Here is a 17,288-nt window from a genome sequence, read left to right as displayed (position 1 = left end):
GTCTAGGGCCATCAGTGGTGTACCCCAAGGTTCAGTGTTGGGACCCTTACTTTTTAATATATTTATAAACGATATAGGGTCTGAGATTATAAATCCCATTTCAGTCTTTGCAGATGACACCAAACTGTGCAGTGGAATAATGTCCTTACAGGATGTCTTCAACTTACAAGCCGACCTCAATGCACTGTTTAATTGGGCAACTATGTGGCAAATGAGATTTAATGTTGATAAATGTAAGGTGATGCACTTGGGGGCTAAGAATATGCATGCATCATACATACTAGGGGGGTACAACTGGGGGAATCAATGGTGGAGAAGGATCTGGGAGTTCTGGTAGATCACAAGCTTAATAATGGCATGCAATGCCAAGCTGCGGTTTCTAAAGCGAGCAAAATCCTCTCTTGTATTAAAAGAGGTATAGACTCCAGAGAGAGAGATATCATATTACCCCGGTACAAATCATTAGTAAGACCTCATCTGGAATATGCAGTAACATTTTGGGCACCAATTCAGAAAAAGAACATTGGGGAACTGTAGAAAGTGCAGAGAAGGGCAACCAAACTGATAAGAGGCATGGAAGAGCTGAGCTATGAGGAAAGATTAGAGGAACTGAATTAAGGAGGTATATGGTCATCAGTGAGGGCAAGGGGGCACTCTTTACGTCTTGAGGAAAAGAAATTTAATCTCCATTCATGGAAAGGTTTCTTCCCAGTAAGAGCTGTGAAAATGAGGAATAGACTCCTTCAAGAGTCAGTTCTGGCCTGCTCAGTGGATTGCTTTAAAAAAGGCGTGGATTCTTTCTTGGATACACAGAATATAACTGGTTACTATTTATAGGTAAAGTTGATCCAGGGAATATCCAATTGCCTCTCGGGGGATCAGGAAGGAATTTTTTTCCGCTGTAGGAGCAAATTGGATCATGCGTTGCTGGGTTTTTTGCCTTCCTCTAGATCAACTGCGGGTATAGGATTATAACTTATTTATTTATGTATATGGTTGAACTGGATGGACTTTTGTCTTTTTTCAGCAAGACTAAATATGTAACTATGTAATTAGTATCATCTTTAACCTTTTTGGCGTTAGTTTATACCTTATTTTGTTTTCGTAGTGATGCATTTTCTGAAGAAAGCCTTTAGTTAATTTGTAAATAATTTTACTATGCTTTCTAATAGGAAAAAAAAGTGTCATTTCATTCTAGAATAAATGTGCACTTTTTATTTAAAGTGGCACTTGTTTAAAAAATAATCCTGGTCAAATATTAATGTTCTTTTAAACTTTTCTTAACATAATACCTGTCTGTATGAAGGTCCTTGTTCAGGCCCTTCCTGTTTTAGAGTGCCAGTGCTTTGTTCCTGTCTCCTGTGTTGTTGCTCTATCACATTGGCTTCTGAAGGAGCCTGCAAGTGGCAATTTAAGCACACATGAGAAATGCCATGTAGCCATCTCTGGAGTGCATGCATGTAGACAGGAAGTTGTTGCACAGAGGTTGCTGGTGATCAATGGCATTGTTGAAAAAAATGTGAAACAGGTATTTTATTAAAAAGTCAGTTGGTAATTGTGTGTTAAACTGGACAAACATATGCCTTGGTATTAAACACAACATATCTTCCCTGTTAAAAGCCTTTGAAGTTTCTTTATCCTCACTCTTCGTTGCTGTATTGCTTGAGTGTCAGATGATTCCTTCAGAAGTCAGTAGGCTGACATAGATAAAAATAGCAGAACAAACCGTGTGGCATTACAATTTTTAGAGACACTCTGCACCTGCTCAGTTTGGTGTGTATTGCTAGTGAGGTGTTTTTTTTTCTTGGGAGAGTGCATGTGATCAGCACAGGGCCAATCAGCACTGTCCAGACAGAAGTCAGGAGTTCTGCATCCTCCCAGAGCAGAATGAAAACTCCTCCTACAAGTTTTAATTAGTGCTCTGCTTAACAATGACAGAAGTCACAAGATTGCTCTAACTGCTGATGAGGAAAGGTATTTAGCAGTCTATATTTACTAAAATAATTGCATTTCCATTTTTTGTGTACGGTGGGAGATCAGATAGAGAGAATGCAGGGCCCTGGAATTAGTAATACTTTTTAATGTGTCTCAGAACATACATGTACTAAAACAACATACATACAACACAAATCATGCAGGCAATATATAGGCAGATGAGGTCAGGGTAAACCCAAATGAAGCAGGCATATTTCACAGGGCAATAAGCAAAGCCATAGTAGCTAATGGGAATTAATTTTTACTATATTCTGGCATTATTAAGCATACAGCTGATTGATTGCTGAAATTTGCACTTCCACTATCCTCTGCACTGAATTTTTGAGACTTAGGCTTATGATCGCAGTCGGTCATTTTTGTTTATATTTTATAGTTTGCATATTTTAGTCCACCATGCTGACTTTTCTGCTTGTGATAAAAAGGTATGAGTGCGTTTTGTGGTATTAAAACTGTCCTTTCTCCACTGTGTAGGACCTGGCCCGGTGGAAAACACGTAGGAGAAGTGCATCACAAGACTTGATAAAGAAAGAAGAAGAAAGAAAAAAGATGGAGAGGTTACTTAGTGGGGACACTGACTTAAATGAAAGAAGGAAAAGCATAAAAACTTACAAAGAAATAGTAGAGGAAAAGTAGGTTTTTCAGTTGCAATAGCTGCTTAGTGTAGTCAAAAAGACAACTTAACATGGTCTTACATTTTCTTTTAATCTTTGTCACAGAGAACAAAGAGAGAAAGATCTGCATGAAGCTTACAAGAATGCCAGGACAAAAGAGGAAGCTGAAAAAATACTGCAGAAATACATTGAGAGGTTTACCATAAGTGAAGCTGTTCTTGAAAGTTTAGTGATGCCAAAAATTCTGGAGAGAAGCCATTCAGTAGAGCCTGGCTTACTCTCTTCATCAGAGGACCCCAACCCATTGAAGTATCTGAGACAACAGTCTTTGCCTTCTCCAAAATTTACTTCTACAGTAGAAGCAACTATATCTCCCACTTCTGAATCAGACTTTAAAGCACCCCTGGGTCCCACATCACCGACAAAGAATGTGGTCTCAAAGGCAGTGCCTATGTTAACACCCAAGCCTTATTCCCAGCCCAGAAATACACAACATGTTCTCAAAACATTCAAGGTAAGAAAAACATGACTTGAATTGAACATATAAATGACAATCATTTACAGTGAGGAGCCACTAATGGCTCTTTTGTATAGTGAGGAGTGTATATGCTGAAAGCCCAACTCCAAGCAACACTTTTTTGTATTTCCATTAGACAGATTTCCTGGGACTTCTCATGTGGAGAGTAAGTCATGGGAAATCTTTTCAGTTCCACACAGACTACAACAAACCACTTTTTTTTTTTCAATAAATTGGTAAGGATTAGAGCTCCTGATGGATGGAGCATTATGTTGGATATTTTTTCTTAACAATTGCAACCATTCCCCTCATTTTTGGCAGGAGTTGGTCTTTATTTATTTAAAATGTAGCAATTGCACTTCTAGGAGTCATTCTGCACATGCTCAGATTGGTGTGTATTGCTAGAGAATTTTTTTTGCTTTGGGACGGTGCATGAGATCAGCATAAGGCCAATCGGCACTATCCAGACAGAGGGCAGGGGCTATGCAGCTTCATAGGACAGTCAGCGCAAAATGAAAACTCCTCCTACAAGCTTAACCAGTGCTCAGCCGGACACTGATAGAAGTCACAAGACTGCTATATACTGTTAATGAGAAAAGGTATTTAGCAGTTTATATTTACTAATATAATAGCATTTCCATGTTCTGTGTACTGTGGGAGACCGGATATAGTGCATGCAGGATCCTGGGTATAGTAACCCTTTTTAAAGTAGAACTGAACTAAAAAAGTGAAGATTTTCTGTTATATAGAAAGCATTTAGAACATTGTGCCTAATCAGTACCCTGAAGCAGTATCCTAAAAATAGCAGTGCACTTCGTGATATGTGAGGGTGCCTAGTTGCTGGTCCTTACAGTTTCACAGCTGTATATCTGATGTGTGAATCTAAGGCACCGCTGCCTCTGACTGCTAGTCTCCTAAGATTTGGAATGAGATTTAGGGATGTCACTACTGTAGTGCACACTGTTCTTGCTGGAGGTCCTTGCCTGAAAAAGCAAAACCCTGCTGCTACCAAGGTGGTCACCTTCACACTGAGAAACAGTGCAGGACAAGGCTTGGTAAGTAAGTAATGTGGCAAAGATCAGAAGAGACACTCAACAATACTGCCTTTGCCCTCTGCCTGCATTTTTTAAGGCACAGCTTGCAGAATTCAGTGTTTCTAGGTATATGGTCTCAAACTTTTTTTTTTGGGGGGGGGGGGGGTGTTGTGCTCAGGCATTTTCGAGTCTTTTTCTACTATGCTATCTCTAGTCCCACTCTTATCTTTGGGTAATTGTAGATTACTCGTCACAACTCACATCTTGGCTTTTTTCATTTTAATTATTTAGGGCTTCATTCACTACAAGCATGCAATATATTTATTACCCTGCATTATATGCTTATTATCTGAAGTGCTGTTTTCCATTCACTAGAACAGTGGCCTCCAAACCGGATGCGACCCTTTGGCAGCCTTTATCTGGCCCTTGGGTCACTTTTCCGCCATTGATATGAGGCACTATTCCTCCTACTGACACCATTATTCCTGCTACTAACATGGATGTTGGACCACTATTCCTCCCACTGACACCAAAAATGGGGCACTATGTCTTCTGCTGAATCCAATGATGGCGCACTATTCCTCCCACTAATACAAGTGATAGGGCGCTACTCCTACGGGCAATCAACCCTGAGATCATGTTTATTCTTACTGATGCTGGGCCCAAGACGTTTTCTGTGCTCACTGCCCATAATCCTGCCCTCATAAAGTTTGAAGACAGTAAACTGGTCTTTTGAAAAGTTTGGAGACCCCTGCACTAGAGCTTTTAACTTACAGATCAGTAAAATGTAAAACATGCGAGTACAGTATGTTGTACTTTAGGCCAGGTTACAAGGTGTTCAAACAGAGTTTCACTCCTTGAAATGCCGCTAGGCTCTTACTGGTAGAAATTGAGAGGTTCTATGAGAATATAAACAAAGTATTTCCCAGCAGCACTTTATGAGAAGAGAGCAGACACACAGCCATTGGAATTAGAGATGAAATTAGTTTGAAATGCTCTGACGTGAACTATTGCAGTGTTTGCAGTTTTGGGCTTTATATTGGAATAGAACTCTTTGTTGACTTCTGATAGATTATGTCCCAGTAACGAGTTCTATAGCAGTGACTATATTTCCTCTTTTTTTTTTTTTTCTAAACACCTTACTTGGTTTCTGTAGGTAGATGGAAAAGTCAGTATGAATGGAGACGCAATGAATGGCACAGAGGAAGCCAAGGAAATGGGATCAAATACAGTCCAAATGTTTTCTCCATCACTGACCAGATCGCAGATGTTTGAAGGTGTTGCCAGAGTGGATGCACCAGCAGCAGCGGTGAAGCCAGATGCATCTTCCATTGAACTTAGTTTGAAAAGGCCGAATGTACAGAATTCTGTCAAGAACAAAGAAGTAAGGCCAAAGAGGATATCTTATAAAACTGAAAAAACAGCAAGAGAGTTTGTGTTGCCACCAACAACTAATTAGACTCAATATGTTTTATAAAAATAAAATGAACTTCTGGTTGGTATGCCAAGCGTGGAACATTACCTCTTCTGCTGTTTTAAGACTTTTTATAATTTTTGTGCTGTGTCAAATACTGCATGCTTTGTATTTTTCATCTTGCTTATACAGTGATACAGTCATCAAATAATTGTTTCACTACTCAGCACTTAACACACAAGCAGACACACATACACACACGTACTTGGCTGTGGACTATGACATTGGCTTAGCACTGCCATCGTGTTGGGGAGATGTTAAGAAATTTCTTAATAGACCAGTCTACATTTTGCCTGACTTAAGCTAGCTTTAGACATTAGCTGCTGGTTGAACATGATCTGGATGTTGATAGATGATTATTTTACAAACTGGTAACAGAAGCATTCCTCACCCAAATATGGATCTTTAGGTCATTGGCAAAGGAAGGGAGAACTGCAGGCAACCAGCCCTGGCAATTGATCTTTTCCCACAAGAACAATAGAAGTTTTAAATCCAGTGTGGCCAATTGCGACATGTTATCCTGATATTGTCCATCGACAATGTCTACTCGCAAACATAAGGACTGGTGATTAATATTCCATATATTAGATAGATCAGACAACACTTCAGGTCTATGGCTGCCTTCAAGTGCACTGTTACGTTTTGTTATTTTTCTCACACAATGGTCATGTAAAAGCACCAGATTTGTTTGAACTGGTAACAGATTTGCATCATGATTTTTACCTCTGGTTTGCCTTTCTGTTTTTCTTTCAGATGTTGTCTGGTGATAGAAATCACGGTGATGTGGTAGATGGAACAAATTCATCTTTGCCTACAAATGTGCACAAAGAGCAAGCAGCTAAAGGTTTGTTGTAGTTGTGCTGTTGTACAGTTATTGAATATCTGAATGAATGAATGATATTAAAGGCAAACTAGGCACCTGTATGCGATATTAAATATGGAGTTTTGAGAGTCAACCCTATATTAATAGATCTATATTTATACTGTTCATGTCTTTCATTACTGCATTTGTCCCATTTCACAGTCTGGTTGTGGGCTAACTTGATATATTGATTCTAGGTAAAACAGAGCATAATAAGGAAAACCCAATTGTCACCAGCATAGAGATCACACCACCTCTTCCACCACCTAAAGCTGTTGTAAATGGAAAAGACCAAGAAGACATACAAAGGGTTGATCCCAAATCACTGGTAACCTATTATTTGTATATCATATTAATAGTTATATCAAGTAAAGTGGAACTCTATGAAAAAACAAAGTCAAGCTCCTTTTAGCATGCTATAAATTCCTCCTAAGAAAAACATCACATCTGTGTAGGCTACAGACCTATTGATTAAGATTAGTTATGATATATTATGAAATTAATACGTGCATTTTTTTTTCTTTTAAAGACAAAACAAAAATTTTTTTCTAGTTTAATCATTTGTTAATTTTTTTAATGCAGCACTACAAAATCATACAAGCCAAACTAATTGAAATGATAAAGAAACGTTTAAATATAAATTGTTTAAAAATTAAAAAAAGAAGAAACGATGAAATATATAACAAAGTGGAATATACAGTTAATAAGGGATGGTTAAAGTGTAATTATGGTCAAAATAAAAAAATGGCATATATGATACAGTCTCACTAGAATTAACACAGCAGTCTGTCTTTCAGAGTCCCCCTATAACATACACTATATTGCCAAAAGCATTGGGACACCCCTCCAAATCATTGGATTCAGGTGTTCCAATCACCTCCATGGCCACAGGTGTATAAAATCAAGCCCCTAGGACTACTTCTACAAACATTTGTGAAAGAATGGGTTGCTCTCAGGAGCTCAGTGAATTCAAGCGTGGCACCGTGATAGGTTGTCACCTGTGCAATAAATCCATCCGTGAAATTTCCTTGTTACTAAATATTCCATGGTCAACTGTTAGTGGTATCATAACAAAGTGGAAGCAACTGGGAACAACAGCAACTGCGCCACAAAGTGGTAGGCCACAGAAAATGACAGAGCGGGGTCAGCTCATGCTGAAGTGCACAGAAGTCACCAACTGTCTTCAGAGTCAATAGCTAAAGATCTCCAAACTTTGTGTGGCCTTCAGATTAGCACAACAACAGTGCGTAGAGAGCTTCATGGAATGGGTTTCCATGGCCAAGCAGCTGCATCCAAGCCTTCCATCACCAAGTGCAATGCAAAGTGTTGGATGCAGTGGTGTAAAGCATGCTGCCACTGGACTCTAGAGCAGTGGAGACGTGTTTTCTGGAGTGACGAATCGCGCTTCTCTGTCTGGCAATCCGATGGATGTGTCTGGTTTTGGCGTGTGCCAGGAGAACAGTATTTGCCTGACTGCATTGTGCCAAGTGTAACGTTTGGTGGACGGGGGATTATGGTGTGGGTTATTTTTGGGGGTTGGGCTTGGTCCCTTAGTTCCAGTGAAGGGAACTTTTAAGGTGTCAGCATACCAAGACATTTTGGACAGTTTCATGCTCCCATTTTTATGGGAACAGTTGGGGGATGGCCCCTTCTTGTTCTAACATGACAGTGCACAAAGAAAGGTCTATAAAGACATGGATGAGCGAGTTTGGGGTGGAGGAACTTGACGGACCTGCACAGAGTCTTGATCTCAACCTGATGGAACACCTTTGAAATAAATTAGAATGGAGACTGCAAGCCAGGCCTTCTCGTCTGACATCAGTGAAGGAAGAATGGTCAAACGTTCCCATAGACCAGGGGTGGGCAAACTTTTTGACTTGAGGGCCGCAATGGGTTCATATATTGGACCCGGGGGCCAGACCAAGAGTAGATGAATGATGTGTATGTGTCATCCATAGTAAGTATAGTAATATTCCCCCATAGTAAGCATAGTAATTAATCCCCCATATAGTAATTCATCCCCCATATAGTAATTCATCCCCCATATAGTAATTCATCCCCCATAGTAAATCATCCCCCCTATAGTAATTCATCCCCCATAGTAATTCATCCCCCATATAGTAATTCATCCCCCATAGTAATTCATCCCCCATATTAAGTCCCCAAGTCCCCCCTGTGTCAATTCACTTACCTTTGCTCCGCGCGTTCCTCTTGCCGTGTTCCCGCGCCGTTCCGGTGTAGCATGAAAATCTGTCTCCTATGAGGATCTGTCCCTCTCGACGTATCTGCCAATGTGCCAGTTTCAGGCATTAGCAGCCGATCGGCGATCTCCGGCACATGCGCAGATACGTCGAGGGGGACAGATCCTCATAGGAGACAGATTTTCATGCTACACCGGTCTTCAGGGCAGACTGTGAGAGGAGCCTAGCGGGAGCCTAGCTCCGCAGGCCGAATTAAAAGGTCCTCCGGGCCGTATACGGCCCGCGGCCCGTAGTTTGCCCATTGCTGCCATAGACACACTCCTAAACCTTGTGGACAGCCTTCCTAGAAGAGTTGAAGCAGTTATAGCAGCAAAGGGTGGGCCAACTCAATACTGAACCCTATGGACTAAGACTGGGATTTCATTAAAGTTCAGGTGCGTGAAAGGCAGGTGGCCCAATACTTTTGGCAATATAGTGTAGTTTATTACTTGGCGATCCAGCCAGTAACTCTGTTGCTTTAAACTCCAGGCACCTAAAAAAATATGCCTTTGCAGTGGGGGTATGGCCACAGATAGGGCAGCACTTGGCAAAGATGATTTTTTGGGATGTCCCTTGCACAATCAAGCTTATTTACTATCTTACACAGTGCTGCTGTAAATACAATGTGTAATGTAGAAGTGAGTATATGCCATATAACACAGTGGAGTTAATTTACAACACTGGAGAGTGCAAAATCTGGTGCAGTTCTGCACAGAAACCAATCTGCTTCCAGGTTTTCTGGTCAAAGATTATTTGAACAAGCTGAAGGTAAAAGCTGATTGCACAGCTGCAACAGATTTTGCACACTCCAGTTTTAGTAAATCAATCCCAGTGTCTATTCTTCTACATTTTCTTTAGGTATGTGGAGTAAATGTTACATCTTCTGGTCAAAGGAATAGAAAACATTTTCAAAGTAGTATGCTGTCACTTCTTGAATTTGTGAAAATCACTTTTCCCATATTTCTGTAAATTCAAATCACATTTATTAAGCAACAACAAGTATATCTATGGTAGAGGCGAGACGAGTTTAAAGATCTCCCCCGTGTAGGAAATATTTCTTCCCTTCCTTTCTCTGGCAGACCTCAATAAAAAACAGACACAGACTCTAAACTGCCCCTATACTTTCCAAACCATAAAGCATTTTGATAAATAGTTATATGAGGATTACAGGGTATGTTTGGGTACCTAATGGTATTTTCTAACTTGTAAAGGTGTTAACGCAAGTCTACTCCTAATATAATTCTGTTTCTACCCTGCACCCTCAAAATGTTCAAAATCACTCTATTTGTAAGGTCATTTGCTTACATCTTAACTTTATTATTTTGCATCACAGTGCTATCTTGGCTATTCCGTTCTATAAATATACAATTTTCAACTCTGGTGTCAAGTATGACCTTACATTATCATAATTGAGATGAAAAGTATATTTAAATATTCTCTTTTAGCGTTGCTAGTGCTACAAACAGTAACTTATAATTAAAGAAAAAACTAATTAAATACCAAAAAGGGAAAAGCAAAAAAAAAGTAGAGATAGAAGAAAAGTACATCACAAACACAGGATTTCCCAGCACACTTAGCAGCCAGCCTGCCTGCAAAACAACCAAAGTGGCCCTGTCTAACCGTTTGTGTTAAAAACAGAGTTTTGTTTTTTACACGTTTGCAAATATATGCATAAGCCACTGTCCACATCAAAAGACCTCTGTTTATACTGCTGTCCTAACTCTAAATTTCCAGAGCTTCTATAGTAGGAGCACATATAAGAATGGATAGATGAAGGGCAGGTATGCCTGGAGGAAGCCCACCCCACCTTAAAGGCACAGGGACGCATGTGATGCCCAGCAGGAGCACAGTGGCAGTGAAGGCATCATATGCTTCCCTGCTCCCAATTCATCCAACTGTACAAAGAGTGGCAACAGCCCCAACATATAACTGGCCTTTGCGGCAAGCTTTTAGAAAAGATGTACCTTATCGAGATTCATAGGGGGAGATTTACTAAAACTGGTGCACTCAGAATCTGCTGCTGCTGTGCATAGTAACCAATCAGCTTCTAACTTCAGTTTGTTTAATTAAGCTTTGACAATAAAACCTATAACAAATATTAGTGTGGTATTGGATAGTGCCATCATCCCCAAAATATAGACTATAGGAAACAACCCTCTTTGGTTGGGACTTTAAAGGCACATGTCAGACACAAATGATAAAAGTAGTAAGGTAAATTTTATTATAGAAAAATTAATTAAAAGCTCAAAGCAAAGAATAGGTGGTACAATATTGTATTGATCATAGTTCACATTGGGTACAAGTCCAAAAAAGCACACATTTACATCAATAAATAGCATCAATAAATGGTAGGACACTTGCCATTTATTGATATAATTCTGTGCTTTATTGGGCTTGTACCCATTGTGAACTATGATTGATGTACACTATTCTACCACCTATTCTTTTCTTTGTGGTTTAATTACCGTATTTTCCAGCGTATAAGACGACCCCCTACTTTTCCTGCTAAAATGTAGTGTTTGGGCTATACTCGCCGTATAAGACTACCCCGTAGCAATGCACACCAGTGGGAGGAATAGTGTCCCATCATTGGTGTCAGTGGGAGGAATAGTGTCCCATCATTGGTGTCAGTGGGAGGAATAGTGTCCCATCATTGGTATTAGTGGGAGGAATAGTGCCCCATCATTGGTGTCAGTGGGAGGAATAGTGTCCCATCATTGGTATTAGTGGGAGGAATAGTGCCCCATCATTGGTATTAGTGGGAGGAATAGCTCCCCATCATTGGTATTAGTGGGAGGAATAGCTCCCCATCATTGGTATTAGTGGGAGGAATAGTGCCCCATCATTGGTATTAGTGGGAGGAATAGTGCCCCATCATTGGTGTCAGAGCGACGAATCGTGCCCCATCATTGGTGTCAGTGGGAGGAATAGTACCCCATCATTGGTGTCAGTGAGAGGAATCGTGCCCCATCATTGGTATCAGTGGGAGGAATAGTGCCCCATCATTAGTATCAGTGGGGGGAATAGTGCCCCATCATTGGTGTCAGTGAGAGGAATCATGCCCCATCATTGGTGTCAGTGAGAGGAATCGTGCCCCATCATTGGTATCAGTGGCAGGAATAGTGCCCCATCATTAGTATCAGTGGAAGGAATAGTGCCCCATCTTTGGTGTCAGTGGGGGGTGGAATAGTGCCCCATCATTGGTGTCAGTGGGGGGGGGGTGGAGAGGAATAGTGCCCCATCGTTGGTGACAGTGGGAGGAATAATGCCCCATCATTAGTATCAGTGACACCAATGATGGGGCACTATTCCTCCCACTGACACCAATTACACTTGCTGACCTCTGTTCTAGTATGGTGCTGCTGCAGCCAGCATATGTGGTTGCAGCAGCACCTCTACATGGCACACTTACCAGCCGCTCCTTCACTCAATTTTTGCAGGGGTGCTCGACTCTGCCCCCTCGTCGGTGATTGGCCGCCTGTGTGCCTTTCCTGAGCTACAGTTCTGGCGACCAATCACCGGTGAGGAGGCGGAGCCGCAGCCGCACGAACATCCAGTGGCCCGAACTGAAGGAGCAGCCGCGCTTCCTGGACCAGATCGTTGTGGAAGCGGAGCCAGGTAAGAAACAGCAGCCCCTGTACTTAGTGTCCCTTCCATTGGAAGGGGGGGGGGCGGCGGCGGCACCGCGCCGCCCCCCTAAAAAGTGTCAGTATGCCGTATACCGGCGTATAAGACGACCCCCGACTTTTGAGAAGATTTTCAAGGGGTAAAAAGTCGTCTTATACGCCAGAAAATACGGTAATTTTGTATAATAACATTTATCTTACTACTTTTATAATTTGTGTCTAACATGTGCCTTTAAAGTCCCAACCAAAGAGGGTTGTTTCTATAGTTGACAATAAAACCTAGAAGCTGATTTCTTTCTATGCCGAGCTGCACCAGATTTAGCATTCTCCAATTTTAGTAAATAACCCCATAGTGTGTGTGTGTATATACAGTACATAACTTTATTCTTCAAAACAAGGACATGCATTTACAATATTTCATTTTGTTTTCAGTCTCTGGATTTTAGCATCAAGGAAGAAAAGGAAACTGCATTGCATCACGTGAAAATAACACATAACGATGGACAAGAGCCACTGCGGAAAGAACAGCATGGTGCGTACACCCTCTGATGGCAGGTCACATCATTCACCTACATGGACTTCACTAGAGGGGTGTAATAATATAGCAGACCCCATTCAGTGTTTTAAACCATTTCTAAACTTTTGTACATAAAATATTTCCTGATTGTACAATGTAGTATTGTGTATTCCACTAAATAAAATGAAATGCACAATGAAATGCTAAGTGTGAATTTGCAAGAGAAACTGGGACCCATAAATCCTTTATATCTTCTGTACATAAAGGATTGGTGTGCAGAAAAACATAAAAATATATTCTATGCATTATGCGAAAAAGCTTCTGGTAGCATTCACAGCTACGTATGTAAAAGTACCTATACCTGTGCAGCAAAATTACAGGTACTTTAATTGTGGGATTGCAGAATGTTCAAATATCAGGAAATATCACTTCCTGTTATGCCACCTTAATTGCAAACTTTTCTTATTAAGCTTCTGAAATAATTGCACAGCTTACACAAACATAGACAAGGTTCACGTTTATGTTTAGCAGCCCTTAAGATAGATTAGTTGGGGGGAAAATGAATTTTCTGGTTACAGTGCAGGAATTGGACAATATAGCCAATGAGCTTTATTTGACTTCTCAGGTAGGTGTGTACAGGCTTCTTTATGACAGGCCATCCTCAATTTAGCCCATGGAGTGGTGTCTAACAAATGTCCTGACCACCACATTTTTGAATAATAGATATTTTGCACAACATCTTCTGCTTTTTATCTGTACATTGTCTTTTGCCATTGGTTTCATATAGGGTTGTTCATGAGTAGAATGTTATTGCCCAGTGCAACTAGTCTTATGATTGTAACTTTTCTAGCATAATTAATGTAATGGAAATCAAAACCTGAATAGGTGCTGTGGACAGTATAACTGTTGTCTCCCCAGGACCTTTTATATACCCTTTTCATTTGATAAAAGATGATTATAAATTTATTTTTATTAAATAGGTTAATTTTAAGGTATGAACCTCTAATTCATTTTTAGCACTGGCGTATAAATAGCCGTAGCAGCTTACCCTGATGCTTTCAGGCCTTGAGTTGGGAGGGAACCCTGTTGTGGGGGCTGTTGAGGAACATTAAACTGTGAAGATTGCAATCTTTGAGAGCTTACACAAGACCCACACGAGGAATAATCAAGATCGCTGGTCGCAGATCTCTTTTGTTTTATCTGTTTTGTTTAGCTGTCTTAGTGTAGATTTTTTGCCTTCAGAACTTCTACTAGAGCCCATCCACCTAAAAACCTGAGGTTTGTAGTTCTACAAAATAAAGTTAAAGCTTAACCTCTTCCCACCAGCTGTACGCATATATGCGGCCTCTCGCTGGGTGGACTTTAATGCCTAGAGGCTGCATATTTGTGTCCCAAACATAAACAATGCTGTGCTTGAGAGCGCATGCCCTTCACGTTCTCAACACAGCTACCAGCAGGTAACAGAAAGCTCCAGATGTCTGCTTGCCATCTGGAGCATTCCGATCAAGAACTCCTTAAAGGGCTACAAGGCAGCTAAAGAAAGATCACTGATAATTATGTAATAATAAAAAACTATCACGATGGTTATAATCACTGTTACTACAACATTTGTTTTATTTTTTTTCTGACTAATTGATCACTTGCTTCCTTTAATGGTGGGAGGCCTTAGAATTTACCTGAGATCTTAGATCTGATCTGATATGCTTAAAAAGACTGGAGAGCTACTGAGTATAGAGTAGTTTGCTAAATATTTAAGATTAAGTGCCAGTTCACAGCAAAGCACGGTGCTGAAAACCTGCAATCTGTGTTGGTTTCCCAAACCATGTTCAAAATGTATTGCAGTTGCAATCTGCAGTAGGTGTCAACATAACATTAAAGGATAAGTTTGCCTTTGAAACATGTTACATGTTTCACCCGTATGTAGGGTAGAACATGTAGCATGTTCCTGCTCCTGCCTCCTCTCCCCTACAATTCCCCCAGCCTGTGACAGCGGGCGTGGGATCTTCTCTCTGCACCCTCTGTCACAATTTAAAAACCGCTCCGCCCAAACGGTCACAACATTCATTTACAGTTTAATGTGAATGAATGTCTACAAGTAACGTCTGCCATTGTGGTTGATGGCTTGTAGTTCTGGAACTGGGAGGGCACTGGTGAGCGTAAAATTAATGTGCTGAAATCTCACTGCACAGAACTGCATTGGAACTCACATTGCATTATTGTGCAATTCCCAGTATGAAACGGCCTTCATCCTCCATTAAATGATGATGAACAAAGGAGACATCTCTGAAGTCCAGCCTGTGTAACATCCATGGCTCTTTCCATAGGTATAGTGGAGGAGAAAGTGTAGCCACCCAGAGACAAGAAATGTGTTATTTGCAGTGTTATCAGTTGAAAATAAAGCAAATAAAGTTTGAAAAAGGACAATGATGCAGCCACCTCATCTAATGTAATTTTTGTTTTGAGTTTAGATATGCTTTAAAGTGATTATAAAGCCTGAGCCCTCATTCTATACAGTGCCGTGCATGTTTTCTCCTCTTTTCTCCCCTCACTTCCTGGTCTCACTGACTTTGCTGAGGCAGCAGGTGCCATTGGCTCCTGCTGCTGTCAATCAAAGCCAGTAAAGAGGGAGCAGGGGGGTAGAGTTGAGTCCTGCTGTCTGTGTCAATGAACATATACAGTGAGGCTCAGGAATGAGCCCGCACACACAAGCTGCCCCATAGAAAGCGGCTTTCTATGGTGGCATGCGGCGGATTGGAGGAACCAGGAGCACTGACAAGGGACCCAAGAAAGGGGGATTCGGGGCCATTACATACAATTCTATTGCACAGAACAGGTAAGTATAAACCTGTTTGATTTACAAAGCAAAAAAAAAACATTTACAATCACTTTAAGATCAGTCACAGTATTTTCACAGAGGAGCCCCGTAAAAATGTCACTTTATGATCTGTAGTTTATGGTTTCAAAGGTTCTCCTTACATGGGCTGCCATTTAAAAACTTACCTTTTTCTCTTTATTGAATGTTAATTTTTTTTATTTTATTTCTTTTTACATGTGTAAAAAATGTTGATTAAGACCTCATTGCAGTGCCAAAAGGTTTAATAATCCGGCAGTGATTGGTTGACCTAATCTTTGGTTGCATTTGGTAATGAAGTTCAGACAACAGACCATTTTATTCAGTTGGCTGAATCATAGCGTACTTGACATAAACTCAGCATTTTCATTTGTACATGTATTTTTCTAGACACTCATATAAGACTGTAGCTGGGTATTCTGAAACAATGGAATAAATGTGGAACTAAGGCAATGCATTCAATTTTGTAGCCTAAGTTGGTATAGATGTTGGACCAATATAATTTACCATATTAAAGTGGCTTAAATTGGGGAGATTTTTGCATATCACAGTCCATGTGGAACATGATGAATCTCGATTTTGAACAAGTAGGCATAAAGGTTTGTTTGCTTAGGTAGCAGAAGTAAGTCCTTGGTAAGAGATGATTTTAGTAAATATGCTTTCAAATGTTGCTTCTCTTGTGCTTCTCTTACTGATCCATAGTTTTACAGAAAGGAGCTCCAAGCCAAAAATGGTTGAAATAATTCAAGATCATTTCAATTGCTGGTAAATAAGTCATATAGGACAAACAAACAATTTTATGTATGGGACCTTATTATACTGTATAGAACCACAGGATTATTAAAATCAATAACTTTATATTGCTTTCTATCATTAGAATTCCTTAAGTAAGTAAAAATATGAAGTGATTATGTACATTATATTCACATTTGCTTTATTCTGTGCATCATCATTGGTAATAATAAGTCAGCAATTGTAATCACACATTTTATTTATGAAATATAATGATAAAAAGCATTACTGACTTTGATGATCTGTATATATGTCGGAAAATCCCACACATAAAATGGTTTGTATTGTTTAAGTCTATATTGAGGGATGATTGTACTGCTTAAAATATGCCTGAACACTTCCATGCATGCTTTTCTTCTTTGTCAATGTTAAAACACCCAATTAGTTTCAGGGGCCAACACCACTCTCCCTTCATCAGGGCTCAACACAGGATGTAACTTGGATGGACTCTGGGAAAACAGTGACTTCACAGATCTTATATTAGAATCAGTATTAAACTCTTCTCATGGAGTAATGTGACAGTTGCTGAACAGAAATGAACTTATCAACTAGGTGTTTTTATATGACTTTTTTTAACCAACAATTAAGATTATCTAGGCCTCCATGTTTTTGCTCTGGTGCTCATTTCTGTATTTCTATGGTTTGAGCTAATGTCGGAGACCTATTAAGGGAAGTCACGCTGTGTGGGAGCCACCTCGCCAGAGCTATTGGGGTGGTTTGAAGTCTTCCCTCATATGACTGAACATGCAAGTTTGAAAGTTCCCAGTGC

General features: G+C 40.2%; 1 protein-coding gene across 7 annotated transcripts in view; it reads left to right on the top strand.

The window, feature by feature from the left end:
- The window catches only part of LIMCH1 (LIM and calponin homology domains 1), a 370,228-nt gene that overhangs the window by 313,393 nt on the left and 39,547 nt on the right, over positions 1-17,288 (top strand). For all 7 annotated transcript variants that reach the window (XM_089654009.1, XM_089654005.1, XM_089654006.1 and 4 more), the window contains 6 exons: positions 2,467-2,624; positions 2,712-3,120; positions 5,314-5,541; positions 6,385-6,475; positions 6,691-6,821; positions 12,792-12,891. In XM_089654009.1, the coding sequence (XP_089510135.1) occupies positions 2,467-2,624; positions 2,712-3,120; positions 5,314-5,541; positions 6,385-6,475; positions 6,691-6,821; positions 12,792-12,891 (1,117 nt within the window). The remainder of the gene's footprint in view (positions 1-2,466; positions 2,625-2,711; positions 3,121-5,313; positions 5,542-6,384; positions 6,476-6,690; positions 6,822-12,791; positions 12,892-17,288) is intronic.

This window comes from Staurois parvus, unplaced genomic scaffold (genome assembly GCF_062004578.1).
Source record: "Staurois parvus isolate SC_StPar_1 unplaced genomic scaffold, SC_StPar_1.0 ptg000734l, whole genome shotgun sequence".
Classification (NCBI taxonomy): Eukaryota; Metazoa; Chordata; class Amphibia; order Anura; family Ranidae; genus Staurois; species Staurois parvus.
Note: the sequence above shows the minus strand (reverse complement) of the source record. Positions and strands in the feature narration are given on the sequence as shown.